Below are 25319 nucleotides of genomic sequence, written 5' to 3'. Positions count from 1 at the left end.
TAATCCCTAGTTCATGACCTCCGTTTCTCGGTGGCATATTTTATAGGCCTTTCTCCACATCCCTGTTTTTAGGGGTCTTCTGTTGATTGGGATTAACTCTCTCTCTCTGTCTTCACGTTCTACAGTTTCGATATGGGTGCTTATGACCCTAGTTGTTTTTGTGCCCTAAAACAAAACAAAACCCACATGTTTGTTTGAGTTTACATATTCTAATTGTGACTCATTGAAATTATAGTCAAAGGACACTATGTTTTTTCATTTTTTCAAGCACACAATTTTACATTTCTGAGCATTTACAGCCAGTTGCCAATCTTTGCACCACAATCTTATCAAGATCTGACTGAATATTTGTGCAGCACCTTTCTGACTACACTTCACTATAGATAACTGCATCATCTTCAAAACGTCTGAGGTCACTATTAATATTGTCCACAAGGTCATCAATATAAAGTGTGAACAGCAAGGGACCCAACACACTACCGTGAGGCGCACCTGCATTTACTTCCAAATCTGTCGATGACTCTTCATCCAAGACAACTAGCTGTGTCCCCCCAACCTGAAAATTGTCAATCCAGCCACAAATTTCTCTTGATACATTATACAATGATGCTTTTGATAACAAGTTTAGCTGTGGCACAGAATCAAACTCTCTTCATAAATCAAGAAATACTGCATCTACCTACCTGCTTTGATCCATGGTTTTCAGTACTTCATGTGAGAACAGTCTGAGTTGGGTTACACATTTTCAATGTTTTCAAAATCTGTGCTGGGTGACATGTCGGAGGTTACTCTGTTCAACACACCTCATTATGTTTCAGTTCAGAGGGTGTTCTGCGATTCTACAACAAGTTGATGTCAAGGATATTGGATGGTAGTTTTGTGTAGCACTTCTACTACCCTTCTTATAGGTAAGTGTGACATGTTATTTCTTCCAACTACTAAATATGGTTTTCTGTTCAAGTGATCTACAATATAAGGGGCTTACTCAGCTGCAAATGTGGTACAGAATCTGATAAAGATTCCATCAGGCCCTGAGGCTTGTTTAGTTTTAATGGTTTCAGCTGTTTCTCAAAGCCTCTTGAATTAATATCTATTTCACTCATCTTTTCAACGGCACAAGAATTAAATTGGGGAAGAACTCCTGGGTTACTCTTTGTAAGGAACATCTGAAAGAGAGTTCAGAGTCAGACACTGAAGGCTTCATGCATTGCTCTCCCGACAGCCAAATGCATTTCATTCAATAGCTATCTATAGCCCAATGCTTGTTTTATACCTATTATGCAGTAGCTTCTGTTTCTTCAGGAGTTTCTTTAAAGTGACTGTATACCTCAAAGAGTCCCTCCCATCATAAACAGTTCTGGTGGATATGTATCCATCCTGCAGTAAACAATTCTTTCAAACTTGAGCTGTAGTTCCTCTACATGTTCCTGCACTGAGTTAAATGTTTCAAGTTTCTCACTGAGGTATAACACTACTACTGCTTTTATCTAGTTTGTTGAAAACATAGACATTTCTAATTATTTTCGTTGCCCTTTATATTTTGGTATTCATCGTTGCTGTAACTGCCTCATGCTCAATGATGACAGTTTCGATGCGGACATCCTCAAAGAGGTCAAGTCCATTTTGTTGCCATTAGACCTAATATATTTCCATCACGAGGGGGGTTCTGAACTATTTGCTCTAGGTAGTTTGAAGATAAGGAATTTATCAGTTTCATGGAATGTCTTGTCACGCTCACTAGTAACAAAACTATAATGTCTCCTCTGATGATTACTGCATGACTATGGAACTTACAAGAAAATTTAGGTTTTCTTTAAAGTTTTTGTTTACATCAGAAGGTGAGTCTGGTGGTCGATAGAGGAATCCAATCATAATTTTATGCCACCCTTGATAATGAGTCTTGTTTAAAATATCTCACATGCAGTTTCAATTTCTACCTCAGTGGATCCAAGTTTCTTGTCTATTGTGACAAATACACCGCCTCCATTTCCCAGTAGCCTCTCCTTTCAGTATACACTTAAATTTTCCCCAAAAATCTCTATTGTCAACTTCTGGTTTTAACCTGCTTTCTGTTCCTCATACTAAGTGAGCTTCACTATCTTTTAGGAGCCCTTCAAACTCTGGCATCTTGTTGTGTATGCTTTGGCTGTTAACCACTCTGCTTACAATACTCTCACCTGTGGGACGAGTTTCTTTGGATCTTACACTGACAGTTCCAAGTTTTCAACAGCTATCATTATCTGGACTGGATGGAGTGTCACCTAAGCTAAAAACAAAAACCTTGAGTGCATCTGACATATAGTCAGCTATATCTACCTCTGATGTGTAGAGCAGAACTGACCCATTTAGCGGGGCCCTACAGTTCTCAAAGCTATGATGCAAGTCCACAAGCCACAGCCTAGCTTGTCGCAGGACCTTCAGTCATCTGAGCTGTGTCTGCTATAATATGAGCTGTGTATGCTAAGGCTGAGTTTGGACCCTTGATTAGAATGCCTTTGAGACCTATGGCAGACGATCTATCTCAGACGATAACATGGTATTCATCCTTACTATTGGAGTACTGGACTTGCAAACTTTATCGTTGTTATCGGATGTTATGAACGACAGGACTATTGAGGGTAGAGACACACACGAAGAACAGTATGCTTCACCAAGTGTGGCTTCACCAAGTGTGGAAACCTATAGACATCAACATTCAACAACTACTACAAGGTTATAAATTACTGGTGACAAGGTCACTTCCACTTTTTTGTGTTTTTGCTTTCCACAACCACGATTTCTGTGCCACACTCAAACAGATTTGGATAAGCCAGTTACCTTTCGAAGTGAAAAGTGTGATTATTTCCTGTACTTCATCACCTTTCAACTCACGATTACTGATCATGGATCAACTTTATCACATTCTATCATTCAGTGACAGAAGTGAGGCCCCCACAAATTGGGCAACATCACATTGTGGGTATGGTTACAGACGTTGCCACTAAGGGGCAGCAGTGTCCACTTGCAGAACTAGTGAATGAACTATATTGCAGAATTGACAATCTTCAGCGGCAACCCTGAGGAGCTCCAGCCACTTCCAACAGCACTCAGTCTACCTGATGGCACAGCACAGCACATTAGGTAATGTTAGCCATCATCTGTTTTGGTATCATACAAGATTCACACAAATGCATACAGCCACACAGTTACCCAAATGGGGACACTGGTTGCAAGTAGACATGACCGACTGCTCTGCTGTACGCTGCCCACTCACTACTATGAACAGTTCTACCCCAACTATAGGAAGATGTACCACCACTCATAATCCACTTGCGATAACAGTGTACTCCCTCATACTGGCTGCATGTCTGTCTCAAACACATTCGACAGACACTCAATTTGTCTCAATGTCCCAATGTCACACTGTCTCTTCGTCATGGATGTGTGGAACGAGATAGTTTATTTGAGTGACCTCCCTGCATCACCAAGAAACTGTTCATCTGTAAAATCATGGCTCACAGTAGCAAACAATTCGGGAATTTCTACACATTCAGTCATCGAGAGGCAGGTGTGAATTTTGGATTCTCACAGAATTTTCAACAGATTTTCCTGATCTCTGACATCACTGAGTGCATACTTGGTGCACATTTTCTCCACTGTTACAACATAACTGTTTTCATATGCGAGGCTACACTTCACATTAACAGTGAAATAGTAGGTGGCCGTACAATTATTCTATGAAATTCTTCTGGGTCAGCAACAACCACACCCACATGTGAAAGGACTTCAGCATATTCAGCATTAGATGCAAAAACATCACTCCTGAAGGAACTTCTTACCTTGCTGTCCACTGTTATTGATCCAGTTCTAACTGTTATGAAGATGCGCATCCATGCAGACAATGAGCCCTGTATGCCAGTGTCAGGCAGTGACACTGAGTCCACTACAGCTCGAGCACACTATGCCAGGGCCAGCAGAGGCTTACAAGGCCTGTTGGTTGGCTCCTCATCTAAGTATACTGATGCAAAGGAGTTCAAAGAATTGCTGGCTATGGAGGTTATCCAGCATTCTGACAGACTTTGGGTGCCTCCCTTGTTTCTAGTTTGAAAGAAAGATGGTTCATGGTATCCGCATGGGGACAGTCTCACCATGAATGCACGCACCACACCAGATTGCTATCCTGTTCCCCCCACTTACACGATTTTATGGCTGCTCTGGCAGGCTCACAAATATTTAGTGTTGCTGACTTCCAAAAGACCTATCATCAAATCCCAGTAGCACCAGAAAATGTACAAAAGACAGCAGTAATATGCCTTTTGGTACCTCTGAATACACAGCAGTCTGCGAAGGAATTGGACACTTCTGATCACAAGTTGAGGCACATATTTCACTGTCTTTACAGACCATAAACCAGTTCCTTTGGTGTTTAATAACCCTCACAATTCCTGCTCTCCTTGACACTTTTGCCAGTTATAATTCATCGTGCAATTCACTACTGATTTCAGTCACCTGTGAGGAGCTGACTACATAGTCACCTACTACAATATGCTCTCCGCATGGGAGCATCTAACACAACTAGCTATGGCACAGGAACAGGCAAGGTCTTAATTCGAGTTCCTTACGAAATCAAAGACTGGAATGCAGCTAAAACAAGAACCAACAGGTAACATCCTTGTCTGGTACCACGTTTCTCAGAGTTGACCTTGATCTTTCATTCCTTTCCATTGTAGAAAACAGACTTTTACGCAATTCATGACCTTGCTCATTCTGGAGCCAACACAAGTACTCATAAGGTAAACGGCACATATGTTTGGCCAAGAGTACGACATGATTATCATTTACTGGTTAAAATCTGTTAACCTTGTCAGCTGGCCAAAGTCAGACACATTGTCAACAAGTCTCTCTTCTTTTGATAACAAACATGCTGTTTTCCTCATGTCCACAGATGTCTTAGGGATACTATCCAGGCACAAGGATTCAGATATCTTCTTACAGCTACTGACAGGTCTATTCATTAGGTCGAAACCATGCCCTTCATGGATATTTCTGCAGAGACAGTTGCACGAGCCTTTTAACTACTTATATTTTAAGGTCTGAGTGCCCGACAGATCAAGTTCAACAATTTTAGTCCTCTTTGTTCAACAAACTAGTTGCTTTACGTGGGTTCACTCATCATTATTCCACCAGCTACCAGCCAACAAGAAACAGCATAGTGGCACACTGGCACAGGACACTGAAGTTAGCACTACAGTGTCACAAGTCATCCTGACTAACAACATTGCCACTGTATTACTCAGCTTGCAAACTGGCACTTTAGAAGCAGAAATTGTGCATGGTGAAACCTTGAAACTTCTGTTGGACTTTTACTCCATGCAACAAGAAAATCAATCTAAAGATTCCTGCTCATTGCTGCTACAGCTGAGGGAACTGCATTGCATATTTCCAACCTTCAATGACTTCTCGCCATGCAAATCCACCCATTTCCGTTCATAAAACCCTTGTTCAATGTATCCATGTCATGGTGTATACTGATGTCATTAAAGCACCCTTACAACTACCTTACACCGGGTCCTTCCCAGTTTTAGAAATAGAGGTTCACACAACAACACTCTTCATTAATGCCAAGTCAAACAGGGTTTCCATTGAAAGGGTAAAACGAGCTTAACTGCTTCCATCAGCTGACACTGCGCAACTGTATCCTCCCCATTGGCCAATGCCTGCTTCTAGACCTTCCCCTGCTGACTAAGCCTCCACTCCTCTGGTCCTCTCCACAACCCCACTGTCATCATCAGCAGAGTGTCACCACATGCTTATCCTTTTGATGAGCCCCCCCCCCCCCCCACACTCAATGATACCGATGCCAGTCCACACAAGAGCATGCAAGATAATTCGGCACAAGTTTCCTTTCGTTCCAGGAGCTCTGCTCTACAAGAGGGGGCTGTCTGGTGATACTAACAAATAATTGAAAGTGTGGACTATCTTCGTGCCTATGTGACAGGCTACCAAGCAGCATCTTTGTTTATACATTACTCCTTCTTTCATGAGGTTGCTCTGGTTTTCTCTGGAGTATTTCTGTTCCTCAATTTTCGTGTCTGATTAAAGTAATGAATGACATAATATGTACACCATCTGTATCCATTGTGGACTATAGTTCCCGCAGTTTTTTCTCCAAGAAAATCATTTCGTGTAATACATTTCACACACCAAGAGCTACATTTTTGAAAACACTCCGCAACACAAACTGAGTGTGGTGTTTTAAAGATCAACTGTAGTTGCTACAGATTCTTACAACACATGGAGACTTTATCAATAAGGTTTATGAAGGTTATGCATATAGCTTCATAACTGCCAAAACAAAATTCCCTACAATAATATAATTTTTAAAAATACAAGTGTAAGTTCATTCTTATTCTAAATGCTATGCTAACAATGGCTTGGGATGCTCTGCAAGCAACAGGTTTGGGACGGTCTGCAAGCAACAAAGAGATTGTGAATGATGTGAGGATACAACATATTCCAGGAGAATCACCTTACTACTTTCTGTAGCAAACACAAAGAATATGGCTATTTGAACAACAATCGTTAACACCTCTGAATCATCAAGATAAGTATTTTAATAATACTGAATCATTTTACCTACTTCAAAACATATTTTCTTTTGAGACAATCTCCTTAAATTAGTGAAAATTTATTACGAATTTAAATTTATATGCAGATCATCACCTTAGTCATGAGCACGAACGTTTCACCAGCCATTATCAATATTACTGATCTAATAGTGACTATACTACACGCAACACAGCAGTAGCATTTAGATAGTTAATCCGATGTTGCGCTGTCAGGCTTGCTTAATTGAAAATGTGTAAAGCAGTAACTTCAGACCTAATGTGGGAGTGGTTGGTTGGTTAGTTGGTTGGCTGTCGGGAAGGGACCAAACAGCGAGGTCATCGGTCCCATCAGATTAGGGAAGGATGGGGAAGAAAGTTGGCCGTGCCCTTTCAAAGGAACCATCCCACCATTTGCCTGAAGCGATTTAGGGAAATCATGAAAAACCTAAATCAGGATGGCCGGACACGGACTTGATCCGTCGTTCTCCCGAATGCGATAATGTGGGAGTGGTTTGTTAAAATACAGAATGAAGCAAGAAAAATTACTGAGAAAACCAACAAATTAATGCTTTTCAGATCTTTATAAGGAAACTGGAGCTTGTTCTATCTACAGCAGCCTATGCTGAACTGAGCTGGCTTCCACTGCTCACCAAGTACCTTCTGCAAGCGGAAAGTTTGACAAGTAGCCTGTCGAATATTTCACGTTGAAATGACCAGCATGAAGCTGTCAGGCATAACAAACAGACGTAAGCAAAGTGACTGCACAACAACAGCCAATATCCGGCCACTGAATGTGGTGTGCTACAAAACAACAACGGGCCATGGAAGTTATCTGCGTCTCCATCCCTACAAAAAATCCTTACAAACTCTGCGATTCTCAAATGACTTCCCAGCTTGTTATTTGCAAAGCCTTTAATTCATGCTATTCTTTTGATCATTGGTCTCCCTCTTATTTGAATTTTGTATTAAGTTTCATTTTTTCTGATATTGCATTCTATTATTCTTTTTCTTCTTCTTCTTCCTCTTCTTCAGACTTAGGTTGTTCATTTTGACTTGAAACCTCTTTTGGTGTTGTCTGTTATTTTTTCAGTTTTATCTATGAACACATTTTCTGTGATTTAGAGTTCTCTTAAGTCGTCCTCCATTTCGTTAAACCAGTTGGCTTGGGTTTTTTGTTGCAGTAGTAAAAAAAACAAAAAGTATTTTGTTAATCTATTTGGGTATAATCTGTGTCCATAAAAATCAATTCTTCTTTTCTTCATTGGGTCAGAGTGTTTTGGTACTTTGGTAAAGAATTTCCATTTTTGATGTGAATTATTTTGTTGTTGTGGAGTCTGGGGCCAAGGATTTTTATTAGTAGCTTCCTTTCTTTTATCTGCAGCCTTCCAGGTGGGCCATGGTCGGTGACGGACAGTGTTTCAGCTGCATACATAGCATCCAGACTGATTACTGTACTGTAATGTCTTGTTTTTGCACTCTATGAAAGGGACTTTTTGTTATAGGTGTTTTTGGCGAGTTGTAAGGCCAGTTCAAATTTAGTACTTCTAGATTCCATTGCTTCTCTTGAGGGCACTCCAGCTGATCCATTCTCCAAGATACTTGAATTCTTCAACGATCTCTTATTACTTTTTTCCCCCCCTCCCACTAATATGTCTTGGTGGGTTTTTAAGTTTGTCGTTTATCTTGATATTTTCAAAGGAGATTTTGAGACCTATTTTTTCAGCTTGTTTCTGAATGCGAAGGTCTGTGCTTTGACTTCTTCCCAGATCTCAGTTCATAGCAGTATCATCCGCAAAGGCTAGACAACTGACTTTGATGCCTTTGTTTCTTGTTCCATTTGGATTCCACTATAGCTCTTCTACTCCACACTGACTACTTTTTCTGGGGCACAGTTAAATGGCAGAGGGGAGAGACCATCTCCTTGCTGTACACTCATTTTTATCTCAAAAGGGTCAGAAAGTTTTCCCATGAATTTGACTTTTGAGTATGTGTTTGTAAGGCTTTCTCTGATTAGGTTCTTGGTCTAGGTTTAATTCTCTTAGTATAAAGATGAGGGATTCCCAACCTATGGAGCTGTATGCTTTCTGAAAGTCAATGACTTCTGATAGATCATAAGATTTTTGAGGTTTAGGATTTGTTCTGGGCAGGTTGTTCTTTCCCTGAATCCCACATGGTATTCTCCAAATCGATGGTCTAATTGGGGTTCTCCCCTGTCTAGTAGGACTTTAGAGAAATCTTGTACATTGTGACAATGAATGACATCCCTCTGTAGTTGGGTTCAGATCTCTATCCTTTCTTATGGAATGGGTGGATGAGAGCCATCTTCCATTCACCTGCGATTCTTTCATTTATCCAGATTTTGGAGATAAACTACGGTATTTCTGTTGACATTTTTCCAACATTCAGCTGTGACTTGTTTTCCTCCCGACGTTTTATAGTTTATGCGATCTGAAATGACTAGTTTCTTGGTGTAGGGTGGTTCAGAGTTAGGGCTGGTTATTGTTGAGATCTTAAAGTCCATTTTTATCTACAGATTCTTCACAATTGAGAAGTTTTCTGAAATATTCTGCCAATATTTTGGAATTACCTCTACTGTTGTGGGCAATATTCCATTTTCATCTTGGCGCTGTAGGGTCAAGGCTGTATTTGTTGAAAAGTCTTATAAAGGTTCCTTGTGTCACTTTTTATGAAATCTTTGTTGATTTAAAGGGGTGCCAGTCTTATTGGGCTTTTTTATTCTTTTGATATTTTTGCTCACTAATTTTCTTATGTTTAAGACATTTTGTCTCTTACGTTAATTTTCCCGTGACTGTCATGGTTGCCACGCTTTTCTTCTTAGTTCAAGGAGTCTGTCACATTTTTCTGTTCACCAGACAGGTGTTTTGGCTTTGTTTATGGAAGCTAACTGTTCAGCTTTACTTATTATGCTTTCTTTTATTTGATCCCAGTTATGGTTTCACATGTTAACAGTTGTGAGGGGAAACTCCTAGGAGTTTATTATCTTTTCTGGAGACCATTTTCTTCTATTGGGATTGTTGGTTCCATCTTTTCTTTTGGGAATGATTTTGAGTTTTATTTTAGAAAGGTAGTGATCAGAGTCCACTGGTTGTTTGTTTGTTTTGTTTTAGGGCACAAAAACAACTGCAGTCATACACGCCCATGTCAGAACCATAGAACATGTTAAGCCCAATTGATGGAAGGGAAGACAGCAAAAAAAGGGACTTTCTCTTGAAGAAAGAGCCATAAAATACACCATAGAGACAATTCAGATCCTGATCTAAAGATTAAGTGTCCTTCGCCATATTGCTAAGATGGGTAAAAAGTAAAACAGAGTCAACAGCTTGTGCGTTGTTCATTAAAACAGCCGATAACTCAGACAGCATGCATAAATTCAAACATAATTGCATTCTCTCAGGAAATGGTGAACCGTCAAAGGTTGATGACAATGGCGATGGCTAAAAAGATAGTGCCCAATATGCAACCTAGCTAAAATGATCTAGCAGCGAGACGGGCTAGAGGAGGACGGCCAAGCTACAGAGAGAGGTTTAACCCTCGAGTGGGCACGCTTGTGTATGAAGTGCACCAACCAAAACTAAGATGATTTTGCGCAGTTCCATTGTTGTTTCACAACTGAAAACCCATACCTATTTCTTCATTACTGGTTTAGGTAACACAGCAATGAATTGTGTTGTCATACGTCCAAGTGACCCGCAGCAATATAAAATATAAAGTGAGCTAGGCGAGAAAAAAATTTACGATCTGTACAAAAAAATGACCCCAATTATAAACAAGCAACATAATCCCATATTGAGGTAGTTGTCTACGAGATAATTAGTGTTCTAATAAGCGGCTGGCTGGCGTCTGCTTAATGCTTCGAGTGGGTCATTACTGTCTCCGTAACACCTGTTCTTGGCAACAGAGTGTTATAGTGAAAATTTATTTCATTATTGTTTAATAAAACAGTGGTACAACTCATATTATGTGAGTTTATTTTCTTGTTGTTTACATAAACTACAATTCAACTGTGAATTTGAACATACATGTTTACCTTGGTAACATAAAGACAGCTATTCTATACATGTGTACAAAGTGCGTCGCGTGCTTGCTTGTGTTATAAAAAACAGGGTGCCTGCTCAAAGGTTCATTCTGTGGTGCTTGTTCCCATGAAGGGAAGACCAGTGGTGACGCCAAAGTGACACCACCTGCTGACAGACGGCAACACAGAGATCATCAGATGGGATGGAAGGACTAGCGGGCCGAAGTAAGACAGTAGCCTTGGCAGTTGTGTTTCCTGTTAGACTGACGTGACCAGGGACCCACAAAACATCACAGCGGCTCCATTGAGAGTGAGCAAGTGACAGCTTTCCTAGACCCATTGCACCAAGGGAGGGATGGTGTACAGCCCACAGAGGCTCGAAGCACACTAAGAATGTCTGAGCAAATGACAGAACTGAAATGCCTGCGTTGCCAGATGTACTGTGTGGTCTGATACAGGACGAAAAGCTCTGCTGTAAATACTGAGCAGTGATCCAGAAGCTGAGACCGAAAATCATCAGTACCAATAACGAAGGAACGCCCGACACCACAGTCAGTCAGGCAGCCATCAGTACGCACAAAGATATTGTTGTGAAGTTCTGTGCAAAGGTCGAGAAACATGCAATGATACAGGAAGTCAGGAGTAGTGTCCTCAGGAAGCGAATGAAGTCCACGGTGAAAACGGGCCGCCGCATGAAGCCGAGGTGGTGAAGGGTTCACAATCACCGGGAAAGTGGCAGGTAGCATGAAGTTAAGCTGCTAGAGCAATAGCCAAAAGCAAACCCCAAGAGGTAACAGAGAAGAGGGGTGCTCCCCATACTGGCAGTCAAAGGAGTCATCGAAGAAGAGGCATGGGACGGGTGGCGAGGCACGGCAGGCAAACGGCACGTGTATCCACTGCGGAGAACATAACATCAGTATGACAGTGGTAGTTCAGCAGCTTCTGCATACAGACGGTCACCCATGCTAGTGTAAAATGCACCAGTGGCCAAATGAATGCCACAATGGCGGATTTTATTGAGATGACCTAAGAGGGATGGACGCGAAGGTGCATCATTGAAACACCCATAGTCTAGTATCGAACAAACAAGGGAGTGTTACAAATGGCGGAGGGTGGTCCGATCCATTTTTCATGAAGTACTGCTGAGGACATACACAACACTGAGGGACTGGGTACAGCAGCCGGCCAAGTAAGACGCGTGGGACGACCAAAAAAGTTTCCAATCAAGTATGAGCCTCAAAAGGAACTAAAAAATGTTGTAATTTAATCTCAAAGATACAAGAAGAAAATTTGTTCGACTGTCATACCAGAGGAATACTCTGAAAAACTGTTTTATCCTTGATAGACAAAGGACTAATTTCGAGATTCTTTTATTACTTCTAGTATTAACTACTTTTTGTTCTGATGTGCTGGTGTAAAGACGTATTGTATAATTTCGTGTCTATGTGTGTGTTAAATGATGAAAAATGTGTTTTATAATTTCTGTCAAGATCAAGCCTAAATCCCATACCAATGGAGTACAAATTATTCTGTTAATTCGAGAAGGCGAATTTTAGATGGAGGCGATGATCTTTATGACGGCACTGCTCAACATTAGAGGTACGTGATTGTGCTCACTACTTTCCTTTGGTGGCCGCTAAGATTAATTCCGATGTGTATGTGCCAAGACATTCAGAACCTGCTATCTTCCATTTCGTATAAAAATAGGAGTCCGATAGAAAAAGAAATATTCTTAAATTTAAATAATTGCAATTCTTTTATGCAGACCACGGGGAATGATAGAACGTACGTGCCTCTACCCTGATTGTATGTTCGCAATCTCCGAGTGTGTTACGACGTAATTATTTTACGAAAAAAAAAATTAGATAGATCTTTCTCATCAGATCGCAACCACTCGCACGTGAATGTACGTACCCTCTGAATGTGTCTAGTCAGTCGTGCGCATTGTTCTAAAGCTTTTCTGTTAATATTCAGTGGATTGCATCTCTGCAATTAAATTTTGTTTATGCCGCAAATCACACTTCACGCGAAGTATTTATTATGCAAGTTTCAGTTTCCATTTAATGTTAAATATTCCGAAGTACGGCTGACTAAGCAAACCGCTACAATAATTTCAGATTTCTACAACTACAATAGCACAAAACAACAATCACAATAACAGAGAGGGTATGTTACAAGCCCCAGAATTTCGTAGGTTCAAGCAACAGAGTCAAGATGTTAGGACCACCAGAAATTCATACAAACAGTTTTGTCAGTGAAAAAGCAAAAGCCATTGTCACTGCTCCACCAGTAAAGATAATCAAGACATCACTGAAGATGCCGCTCAAGGAAGGAAGTCCATGGAGAAATGCAATAGAAAGCAAAATTGTCAACAAAAAAAAAAAAAAAAAGCTGGAGATGCCTGATGGAAGACAGGCCACAATAGTGATAAAGGTAGCTGCAAAGAATACGATGCTCAGAACACAACCCTGATGCACACCAGCACACTCAATATCCACAATGCGCATTGGTTAGTAAATTGCGAGACTCATGTCACCATACCAGCCGGGCACGAATCGTACGTTTCATCACATTGCAAACACAACTGGTGAGAGAAATTAGGCTGTGGCTGCAAGGAAGGTATTTGCCCCCTACCGGGCTTAGGCATGGGTAAAACAGCGGCTTCACACCAGCATCTGGGAAACATGCCATCTGGCCACATGTGGTTGTACGTATGAAGGGGACAGTGCTTGCCCGCAAGAGATAGGTGCTGTAAAATTTGAATGTGAACATCGTCCAGCCCTGGGTGGAGGATTGGGACGAAGTGAGATCACGATCTAGCTCCCTTGTAGTAAAAGCGGTACTGTAGCACTCACGATTCAGAGAAGATAAGGGTATTGTCCAAGCGTCCTCCACTCATATCTGATGGAGGAAGGCAAGGTGGTAGTGGATGGAGCAAAAAATCTCTGCAAAATAGTGGTCCAAGGTGTTCGAGATAGCAATAGGGTCCACAATGACGTCGTCTGCTATTGTCGGGGTGAAAACTGGGGAATGGATACTGGTCCCAGAAAGCCATCAGACATTGGCCTAGATGATTGAGAGGGAGAGGAACTGTTAAAGAACTAGTAAATGAAATACATATAGCTTTTTTGCTATCCTGAAGAATGCGATGACACGGTGCACACAACTGTTTATAACAAATACAATTGGTCATCATAAGATGACGGTTAAGAATGGAGAGAGAACGTCCCCACACACTAATTGCACTACGGCATGTCTCAGTCCACCGAGTGACCGAGGCACAGCACAGTTAAGATGAAGTGCAAGGAGTGGAATGACCCGCTGCAGAAAGAATAACACTGGTAAGGTATTCTACCTGGGCATTACAACTGGGGACAAGTTGTTCGTCAAAGGTTACCGAGAAGGAGTAAAGCCTCCAGTCGGCCTTAGGAAGCTGCCATTTGGATTTGCCCGTAGGTGGGGTAGGAGTCAGCAAATGGATAGCACATGGAAATAGTTGCTCTAGTGTGTGACAGAATAGACCACTCGAGACAATGGACAAGCAGGGCAGTGCAGAATGAGAGGTCCAAATGGAAATAGGTGCACGTGGTGTCTGAAAGGAACATGGCTGCTCCAGTGTTAAGGCATAAGAGGTTGAGCTGATTGATACAGACAGCCAAGAGGGCACCTCTTGCACAGGTTCTAGAAGGAGACAGTGTGCATTCAAGCCACCGGGCAGGAAAAAGGGGTGAGGAAGTCTTCCCTGGTGACACCGAATGAAGGAGGGATGTAAACGGTATAAAGGCAAAAGGTGAACTGAAGAAGGAAAATGCATATTACAACAGCCTGCAGCCAGGTGTTCTGGAAGATGGTTTGACTATGAATATCATCCTGGACGCGCAGCCTGACTCCCCCATGTGATGGAATGACATCCTCAGGGGGAAGGTCAAAGTGGAGCTGAGAAATGTGACTGCGGTCATGAAGATGCAATTTTGTTTCCTGGAGTCAGAGAACAAGTGGACGCTTTGATTCCAAGAGCAGCCGTAATTCCACATTGTTGGATCTAATGCTACAAACAATCTATTGGAGGAGAGTCATGACGAGGAAAGGGGAGGAGGGTAAAAAGGAAGAGGTGTCACCTCTGTGTCTGCCGAGTGCCGCCTTCGAAGATTCTCTACTACAAGGCGAAGGTGCTGGAGGATTCTGCTCCACGACATCTACAAAGGTGGAATTCATCCTCGGCCAGTCTGCTGAGTCCAGGACAGGGAAACAGATGGCATTGTGCACTGGCAATACTGAAATTGGCTGGGTGAGGGTAGCACCATCGAAGAGGATCTCTGAGGGGGGAAGGAGAAGACTGTTTGTCTTTGTTTGATTTCTTGGAGTCTTTGTGGTTGGCAAATGACGATTAAGATGTCTGTTGGTTGGAGGGATGTAAGAAGTCTTTGCAGGAGTATTTCTTCCATTCTTTCTGGCCTGCCGGGTGTGCAGCAGGTGATTTTGCCATGTGAGTGAAAATTTGGTTGACTGTTGCACAGCTGGAGGATGAGGAGGACAAGGAGAAGAGAATGCTTCTGTGACACTGGGTGATTTCACAACCACGTTGCTGAATTTGAGATCACATGTCTGCATGGCTAAGTACTTTGTGGAGCGGGATGTAGCAAGAAAAGTGCTGCAAGTGCCAGATGGTAAAATGCGGTTTTTCCAACTAGCCAACAACTTGTGAGCAACGGAGTAATGCACTCTTTTCTTCACCCGGATCTCCTGGACAGCCTGCTCACTGAGATAGGTTGTAATGATGACAACGGTAGCAGCACATCGGGTTCGGTATGTATGGTAGCACTGTGATAACTTCATAGCTTGGACTGACCTCCGATGGAAGCACTGCTCTATAAAACGTCAGAAAAAGGACGCGTGCGTGTGGGTGGGTGCTAAGGATGCACCTACCTTTTTCATCCTCCAATGAACTGCTGACGCCCTGATCAGAGTGGGTCAGACCACCAACAGCCTAAGTAAGTAACACCATGTGAAGAATTCAATGTTCGATGGGCCCTGACATGAATAGGATAGCTGTGGAGGAGAGAAGCTGTAAGCAGTTGTTGTGCCTGAGAACCGCAAAGAGTCTCAAAAAGTGAAGGGCCATTGCCATTGCGAGAGGAGGATTTCACAGGGCCGGCAATTGCATCAACACCTTTCTGAATAATGAATGGGTTAAACATAGCAAAGGACTGACTGTCTTCAGTACGTGAAACCACGAGGAACTGAGGCGCAGCTGGGAGGGTCTTTGAAACACTAGCCTCATTCCGTGTATGTTTAGTAGATGTTGACTGAGAAGATGATGTGTGGCTTATTGTGAGAAAATCTCCCACGATTGCCTGCGTCTCCGATGGCACGCTCCTTCCAACTGGTGGAGCCCCTCAGAGCGGGGGCTCACCCGCCTTAGGTGAGTGATTGCACCTCCGGTCACACCTACCAAACACCTGACAGGGACCAACTGGCAATCTGGGAAGGTAGCAGCTCAGCAGTTACCCCTCCCTGGGCCTGGCCTGTTCCAGGGGGTACGTGTGCAAACCATACTTGTCAATACGAGGTGGGGATTAGACATTACCAGACAACTGTTATGCATCAGACGCATAAGCCGGCCTTCAGGAGCGCAAAGAGAGGAAGAAGGGAAAGAGGAACCTCAAATACTGAAGCCAGGGAAGGATAGGGGATGGGGAATGAAGAAAGAAATCAAGAATGAAAAAATGGTAAAGGGACTGTTCTGATGTCGGGCTACTGAAAATGCAGAACACAGTCCCAAAAATATCCCAGACATGTTTCCCAAGGGAGAGGAAAAAGAATAGCAAGAGGATAGACATGCCACACAGGGGGGAAAAGATGCTGCAAAGGCTGAGACCCTGTGGTAGCCAACCACAAACTCGCCAAAGAGTGGTGAGGGGAATCAGAATCTGGGTTGCTTCCTCTGCGAACTCTGACATTTTGTATTTCTTAATGGAACTTCAGTTTCACTGCCACATGATTGAGTTGGAGTTCACTTAGTTGGGGGTTTGATGAGGCACATGTTTGTAGCTTTCCAGATAGCTTTTTAAAGGCTGTAGATTTCAGGATCATGTTGTGTGCTTGGTGTAATTTTATCAGCCTGAAGCCATTTTGATTAGGTCTGTTATGTGATGGGACATTTCCAACAATTTTTCTGTATTTCTACTCCTTCCCTAGTTCGGTATTTAAGTAGGACATTGAGTTTTTCTGGACTTTTCCAAACAGCATTGTAGTAGTAGTAGTAGTAGAGGGTTTTTGGGCACACGACAGCAAGGTCTTCAGCGCCCGTTCAGTAACTTCAGAAACTCAAAACATTTATATAAAACGGAACATAAAACACGGGGAACAATCATTGAAAAATATGTGCTCACCCACACCGAAGCGTGGGATGAAGCAGGGCGTCAGCAGTAAAACAAAGAAAATGATAGAGGGAGCTAAAACAATGTAGCAGATGAAGGTGGCTGGCTGACTGCAAGGAAAAAAGGGGAGGAGTCAGCCACTCTGCAATACACTAAAACCTCCAGCCTAAAAGTTTAGGCCAGAGTCCAGTCCAGACACATCCCAAAAACATTCCACATTTTCTCTGCCTTTCTACTGTCTCCATTTATTGGGGGGCGGGAGGGGGGGGGCGCATGTGCATTCATGACGGTGTATATTTTGTTAGCAGATTTGAAGGTAAGTGTGGAGAGTATTTCAGATTGGGATTCAAAGCTGAAAATTGAGTCAAAAATAATTTTGTCTATTATGATGCCAGTTCCAAGGTGCGGTGTGTGTTCACAATTTTTTTTCCTACCTTTCCTTTGTATATTCTCAAAACCCAGCAGGGAAACAGAACCCATCCCTCCCCTACTGGGCATGTTTGTTTCATGATTACTCTCAATCGTATTTTACCTTATCTCCTTTTTCCTTTATCCCCTCCCCGACTACTACTCTTCCAGACACAACCAGATAATCATGAACGATTTTCTTTCAGCTTCTGTGTATTTACTCTCCTCAATCTCTTACACAATTTCTTTTATAATTACCAACATATTAAGGTGGTGTGTGTGTGTGTGTGTGTGTGTGTGTGTGTGTGTGTGTGTGTGTGTGTGTGTGTCTGCATGCGCGCGCGCGTTTGCACAGTGCACAGAAACATATGTGAAGACATTGAATCATACCTAACATCTTCAGATATTGGTCAAGATACTGTTGCAACTGAGGATGTGTATTTGACTTTCTTATGGCTTCTTTCAATTCTGTGTATGGAATAGGGTTTGATGTTGCAGCCCACGGCTCTGTGCGCAAATACATCTGATTTAAGAGATGCTTCATCAGTTCTGCAGCATTCTCATCTAATCGGCGACCTATGGCAGCAACCATCACCTGGTCCCTGTTGACATTTCAAACTATCTGCAAAATTTCGCATCACACAATGAGCATGTAGTGCACTTGCATGATATTAGAATAAAGTAAATTCCACTTAACACACACACACAAAGTGCACACCCTCTCATACTACTAACCTGAATTCTTGATGAAACCTATCATAATTTACCCTCCAATAGATGCCATCATCTCCTGGTTTATCTTGTATTTGCTTTTCCATGTTACTCAGAGCCTTCATATTCAGTTCTGGAGGCAGATATAATTCTCGTTCCTTTACTTTTAGGGCAGGGATATCTGCTTCCTCCGAAACAGATGGGCATCTCATCAGGAATTGTTTACTTATGAGAAGGAAAAATTTGTCACGCAGTGTAACCAGATTTAAGTTGCCATCACCTGCTGCAAGGAAAAATTAATATTGTCACATTTTGGAACATTAACATTTATTAACCTGATTAGATAATTACTGTAACATTGTTGTATGAGCGAGTGTATTCATTGTGAAGAAAACTGAGATTCTGACTTGCAGGAAAATAATTAAATTATAGGAAATACTGATTTTTGGTTACAAAGAGCAAATGAGTAAATCCCACAATGGTATCATGCAAGCATACAGTTCTAGTCTCACTTTGTCTCCCCCCCCCCCCCTTAACTATATGCTCTTTCATCTCTGTGAGGAAGGATATTGAAATGATTCTGTCGATAATGAATGAATAATGAAGATGATGATGATACCATCACTAACATTCAGAACTGCTCATGTTACCAAACAGAGAAATTAAAACCATCTTAAATGACAGGTGGTCATGAAAGTTTTTCATGACTACTTGCAAAAGAGTTTTATGCAATTTCGGCTGAGCATGAATATTAGACAGAAAACTTTACAGCATATTATGATTATTCCAGTCTACCCCTTATGCCTAAATGTTATTTAGAAATACAATTTTGTCTGTCCAGGGCAGAAAGTTCTTAAAATTGAAAGTGATTTGGTTAAGTTAGTTAGGGAGTAAAATAACTGATGATGGTCGAAGTAGAGAGGATATAAAATGTAGACTGGCAATGGCAAGGAAATCGTTTCTGAAGAAGAGAAATTTGTTAACATCGAGTATAGATTTAAGTGTCAGGAAGTCGTTTCTGAAAGTATTTGTATGGAGTGTAGCCATGTATGGAAGTGAAACATGGACGATAACTAGTTTGGACAAGAAGAGAATAGAAGCTTCCGAAATGTGGTGCTACAGAAGAATGCTGAAGATAAGGTGGGTAGATCACGTAACTAATGAGGAGGTATTGAATAGGATTGGGGAGAAGAGAAGTTTGTGGCACAACTTGACTAGAAGAAGGGATCGGTTGGTAGGACATGTTTTGAGGCATCAAGGGATCACAAATTTAGCATTGGAGGGCAGCGTGGAGGGTAAAAATCGTAGAGGGAGACCAAGAGATGAATACACTAAGCAGATTCAGAAGGATGTAGGTTGCAGTAGGTACTGGGAGATGAAGAAGCTTGCACAGGATAGAGTAGCATGGAGAGCTGCATCAAACCAGTCTCAGGACTGAAGACCACAACAACAACATTGGTTAAGTTCCAATACTTCAAGATGTACTGAAACTTCATATATGAACTTCAAACAATTAAGAAAGAAGCCTAAAATCAATGATTGCTTTTAACGCTAATCTCAGGTCAGTTCCAAATAAAAAAATTAATTACATTAATGGGTCATACCTGCTGTATGCTGTACTAGTCTCATTGCAGCATAAATAAACAGAATGCATCGATTTATACTTTGATCCACTGTAGCTTGTCACTTTATTCATATTACCCATACACGTAAAAAGTACTACCATGAAAACTGATTAATATTTACCTAAAATAAATGCCTTCAACACATGAAATAAAATTAGTGCCAATGTTAATAGCAAGGAGAAGAAAAACTAAACACAAGATAATAAAGAGCTTTCAGTGTTGTTTTCGTTGTAAATGAGAATCTATGCATCTGCTGATATATACGTTCTCTGCCATAATTCTAGGAACAATCTTTATTCTTCTTTCAGATAAATATGTTCTGTATACCATGTGAGTGCATTAGTGTAAAAAATGCTGCTTGTATGTTACTCCACATCATGATCACTTTACTGAAAATTACAGTAAAAACAACAGCTTACAGGTCCAACAAAGTTGGCTAAAAACAATGAAACAACAACAACAACAACAACAACAACCGCCACCACCACCACCAACAACAATAATGTAACTAAATTATTGCTCTATTTGAACCTGAAATTATGGAATTAAATTCATTACCATTTATAAGAACACTGAAAGGAATACCTGGCAATTTGCAATGAAAACTTATCTTTTTACATTAAAAGCTATCAAAATATGTCTCACGTGAACTACAGGACGAAGTAAAAGTGTGTGATGTTCAAGCAAAAGCAATATTGTCAGTTGATCCAAAACACAACAACTACAAAAAAACCAGGGAGAAATTAAAACAAGTATATAATACTCAAAACTTTACAGAAGAATCAGTTTGCTGACTACATTCGAGAACAGGACATTAATACTGCAAAATAAATTCTGCTTCTATTCAGTCAAACAATTTGAATTTTGAAGTGAAAGATAAGTGGGTAGGATGAATTTTATTGATAAGGGTACTAGATGACTACAAACCAATGATTAGGGGCCTAAATAATTCCAATATATCAATAATTGGAGATACTATTAAAACTCAATTATTGGAGAAAGTGAAGTGCGAAAAGTATTGCCACTATGAATAATGATGCAGCTCTTCAAGTGAACAAGAGAGATAGTAGAAACTTTCTGCAGATTTTCCCGAAGTGACTGGGATGTTGTAACTGTAATAACTATAGTCACATTGCAAGAAACTTTCACAGCAAAACTAAAGGAAGTAATAAGTCATCAGAAGGGACTTCCAATTACAAGACATTCCTCAGCACACCATATAAAACCATACATAACGAGTATCAACACTAGGGAAAGACAGATTGCTACTTAACATAAATGAGACATTAAGTTGCAGGCAGGCACAATGAAAAGACACACACACAGCTTTCAGCCACAGCCTTCATTAGCAAAAGAGATACACGCCGTTCATACACACAACAAGCGTACCTCATGCACACATAACCACTAACTCTAGCACCTTGGTCTGGAATGCTGAAGTTAGCAGTCATGTGTGCACAAAGTGTGCCTGCTTGTGTGTATGAACGGTTTCTGTCTCTTGCTGATGGAGGCTGTGGCCAAAAGTGTCATGTAAGTGTCTTAGTTGTGTGTGTCTGCAACTTAATGTGTCTTCTTCATAGTAAGTAGCAACCTGTCTTTTCCTACATTGTTGATATTCCTACCTAGAATTTCCATTGTTTCATAAATGATGACTGCTATATTAACTGGTGCTTCAGCACCTATAAAACTAACATGTGAAATGAATTCATGTAAATCAATGTTAGCTTCACAAATGGTAGTGGCAAATGATGAAAATTTATCCAATGAAGGAACCAATGTCATCTATTAATGGACTGGCTAATAGCAGAGAGAGAAAAACAGAAGTAACAGATGTTCTTCAAGTTCCACAGTTAAGTAGTTAGTTAGTTAGTAACATGTCCCTTGGTTCATTTTGCATGATAGATCGTACTGATGTGGAATGAGTCATTATACATAGATATTACAAATTAATTTGTACACATGGTTACATTCTGAAGATTTCTATTTTTTTTTTATAAAAACAAAAAAAAAAAAATACACAGATGTGAGTTAATAATTTCTACCCACCACCTTTCACACATTACAATAATAGAAATTATTCTACAGAATAGAAGAAGTTGTTATCAAATTTTACCCTATTGTCTCAGACATTTTATATAACTGTGTAAATAATCAAACTTTTTTGTTGCATCTTTGTGCACCATTTTCTGTGCTAAAGATGACTTCAATGTGGAGTAATGAGTCTCATTTTTCCTTCTGGTATTGTAATTATGTACCTCATTGTTCCCCTTCAACTGTAGTGAATTATTTAAAAAAAAAAGCAAAGCAGGAGTCAGAATGTTCAACTCCTTAAACAGACATCTACAAGATTATCATGAGTGAGCACCACATATTATTCTCACAGCATGCTTTTGTGCAATGAAGACTTCCTTTCTTAAAGATGAGTTACCCTACAACATTATTCCATATGACATAACTGAATGAAAATATGCAAAATATGTCAACTTACTGCCTTGTCTCTCCCAAGATTAGTAATGATTCTACGCTCAAATGTGGTTGAAGTAAGTTGTTTTAGGAGTTCCAAAAAGGTGTTTTTTTTTTTTTCAATTTAAATATGGACCCCTAAGAATTTTGAAGTTTCAACCCTATTTATTATTTCCTCACCATGTGTTACACTCATCACTGACGTAGTACCTCTACATGTGCAGAACTGAATATGTCGGTGTTATAAAAACTGAGGGTGACACCATTCGTAGGAAACCAGTCAATGATACTTTTAAGAACACTGCTTATAATTTCTGCTGATTCTGTAAGCATGGGTTGGTTGGTTGGTTGGATTAAAAGAGGGGGAAGGGACCAAACTATGAGGTCATCAGTTCCTTGTTCTGAATAAAACAATGCCACAAGAGTGAAAATAAAACAAACAAGACTGACAACTCAAAACGGAACGAAAGGAAAAAATCACAAGAACGATGAAGGGCAACAAACATGTAAATGGACAAAAGGGGACAAGGCAACCACAGAAACGGGATGAAGAGATTAAAACAACAGAGCCGGTTACCATGGCTGGCTAACTGTGAGAATAAAAAAGGAGATGACAGCCACTCTGCAACACATTAAAACCCCCAGCGTAGAAGCAGTAGGGTTGAGGACACAGAGGGACAAAGGACATGCGCTAAAATTTAGATCAAATGATAAAACCCACCCTCACGAATAAAACCTAAAACTAAATCAGCCGATGAGACGTTTTCAGATAAAAATAGCAGCAACGAGTCCCGTAACCCAAGATTTCGTTGTTGGGCAGTCAAAGTGGGACAGTGCACCAGTAAACGGCCACTGTCAATCGGGCGATACGCTGACACTGATGCGGGTTTTCACGGTGCCGGAGGTAATGGTGGGTCGCCCAAGCACGGCCAAAGCCAAGCCGGCAGAAGACAACTGATTCCCTGCAAGAGGCATGCATGGAAGACTTCCACACATTCGTAGTCTCCTTAATGACGCGCATTTTGTTGTGTGTCCCGTTATGCCATTCTGTCTCCCAAAGCCGAAAAACCCTACGGCGTAAGTCAGAATGCAGGTCAGGTTCAGAGATGCCCATCTCCAGAAGCGGTTTACACGTAACCTGTTTGGCCAGCCTATCAGCAAGTTCGTTGCTTGGGATGCCGACGTGTCCTGGCTTCCTCACAAACACCACTGAACAACAGGACTGGTGCAGGCATAGATGGACTCCTGGATGAACGCTACCAAAGGATGGCGAGGGTAGCACTAGTCGATGGCTTGTAGGCTGCTCAAGGAGTCAGTACCACAGAAGAAACCACCAGGGTATGAAGGATGTGCTCAAGAGCACGAGATATAGCCACCAGCTCTGCAGTAAAAACACTGCAGCCATCAGGCAAGGAATGCTGTTCAAAATGGCCTCTGTGGACATACACGAAGCCAACATGACCATCAGGCATCGAGCCGTCAGTGTAAACCACTTCTGAGCCCCGGAAAAAGTCAAGAATCGAGAGGAAAAGACAGCGGAGAGTGGCAGGAGTAACTGAGTCCTTAGGGTCATGCAAAAGGTCCAGATGAATCTGCGGCCTAGGTGTACACCATGGAGGTGTATGAATGTGTGCAATGTAACTGGTGAGCAGTTGTGCACATCAGATCTGCAATGGAGGGACTCCGGCCTCCACCAGGATACTGGTCACAGAGCTCATTCTAAAAGCTCCTGTCACTAGGCGGAAGCCACAGTGGTACATTGGGTCGAGTACACACAACACTGAGGGCGCTGCAGAACCAGAAACCAGACTCCCATAGTCAAAGCGGGATTAAACAAGTGCTTTGTAGAGCTGCAGCAGAGTAGTGCAATCTGCACACCAATCGGTGTTGCTCAGGCAGCGGAGGGCATTGAGGTGCTGCCAGCACTTCCGCTTAAACTGACGAAGGTGAGGTACCCAAGTCAATCGGGCTCTGAAAACCAACCCTAAGAATCGATATGTCTCCACTACAGTGAGTGAATCATCATGAAGGTAAAGTGCTGGTTCTAGTTGGATGGTACGAGGCCGACAGAAGTGCACGACACACGACTTAGCAGCCAAAAACTGGAAGCCGTGGGCAAGAGCCCATGACTGCACCTTGTGGATGGGTCCCTGTAGGTGAAGCTCAACAACACCAGTACTGGTGGAGCAGTACAAAAAGCACATGTCACACGCATACAGAGATGGTGAGACAGACGGCCCTATAGTGGCTGCTACACCATTAATAGCCACTAAAAATAGTGGTAGACTCAATACAGAGCCTTGCAGGATCCCATTCTCCTGGATATGTATTCCCTGCCGCCGTTGGATAAGCAGCTACCACCAGCAAGTCGTATACTCTTAGCTCACTTATTTGTTACATAGTTTAATTCTTAATTTCTTTATAGTATTTGAGAGTTGTAGCATCGCGTATTAGTACCTGAATAGTGTAAAATCGCGTAGTTTCCTTCTGCCACTGAGCAGTGTGTCAGCAGTGCGCAAGTAGCAGCATTACTGCATTTACTAGGCAAAATAATAACTGTTTAAATTTTGTATCGAATTGTTTGTGCTCTCTGTAGATTAGTTCAGACGTTCTTTGCACAACAATATTTAGCATGGATAGGGACTGCGACCTGCTCTGTTCAGATGCGGGCTGAATTGGCATCCCTCCCGCTCCCAGCTTCAGGCAGTGTTGGCTTCAGTTACACAGCTTGAGGCTGTTGCCAATGGGCATCACTGTGGGGGTCCAGATGGCGGTTTGTTGGGGACGGCCAGCTCGTCCCACACATCCCCCGATCGGACTACGGCTGTGGCTGCCCAGGATACTGCCCACATTGAGGCTGACCCCTCACCTGTGGTAGAGTGGGAGGTCATCTCGTGGTGTGGCAGGGGGCGAAAGACATTCTGGAGGGCTGAATGGAAGGCCTCTCCAGTTTGTCTGACAAACCGGTTTTAGGCTCTGTCTCTGGCTGATGCTGATCTTCGGCCTGACATGGCTGCTTGTCCTGTTCCAGAGGTTGCCCCTCAGTCTGCAAGATCCGGGAGGTCACAGAGGGTGGGCTTACTGGTAGTTGGGAGCTCCAACATCAGGC

At 41.8% G+C, this 25319-nt stretch overlaps 1 protein-coding gene across 2 annotated transcripts in view; it reads right to left on the bottom strand.

The window, feature by feature from the left end:
* The window catches only part of LOC126198936 (DNA-directed RNA polymerase III subunit RPC3), a 106721-nt gene that overhangs the window by 52790 nt on the left and 28612 nt on the right, over positions 1 to 25319 (bottom strand). Inside the window, exons 4-5 of one of the 2 annotated variants that reach the window (XM_049935575.1) lie at positions 18147 to 18402; positions 17802 to 18013 (exon numbers count right to left, since the gene is read on the bottom strand). In XM_049935575.1, the coding sequence (XP_049791532.1) occupies positions 17802 to 18013; positions 18147 to 18402 (468 nt within the window). Of the gene's footprint in view, positions 1 to 17801; positions 18014 to 18146; positions 18406 to 25319 lie in introns of both variants that reach the window. The other variant, XM_049935574.1, reaches the window with a different exon arrangement.

The sequence above is a fragment of the Schistocerca nitens genome, chromosome 8 (genome assembly GCF_023898315.1).
Source record: "Schistocerca nitens isolate TAMUIC-IGC-003100 chromosome 8, iqSchNite1.1, whole genome shotgun sequence".
NCBI classification, from domain to species: domain Eukaryota; kingdom Metazoa; phylum Arthropoda; class Insecta; order Orthoptera; family Acrididae; genus Schistocerca; species Schistocerca nitens.
Note: the sequence above shows the minus strand (reverse complement) of the source record. Positions and strands in the feature narration are given on the sequence as shown.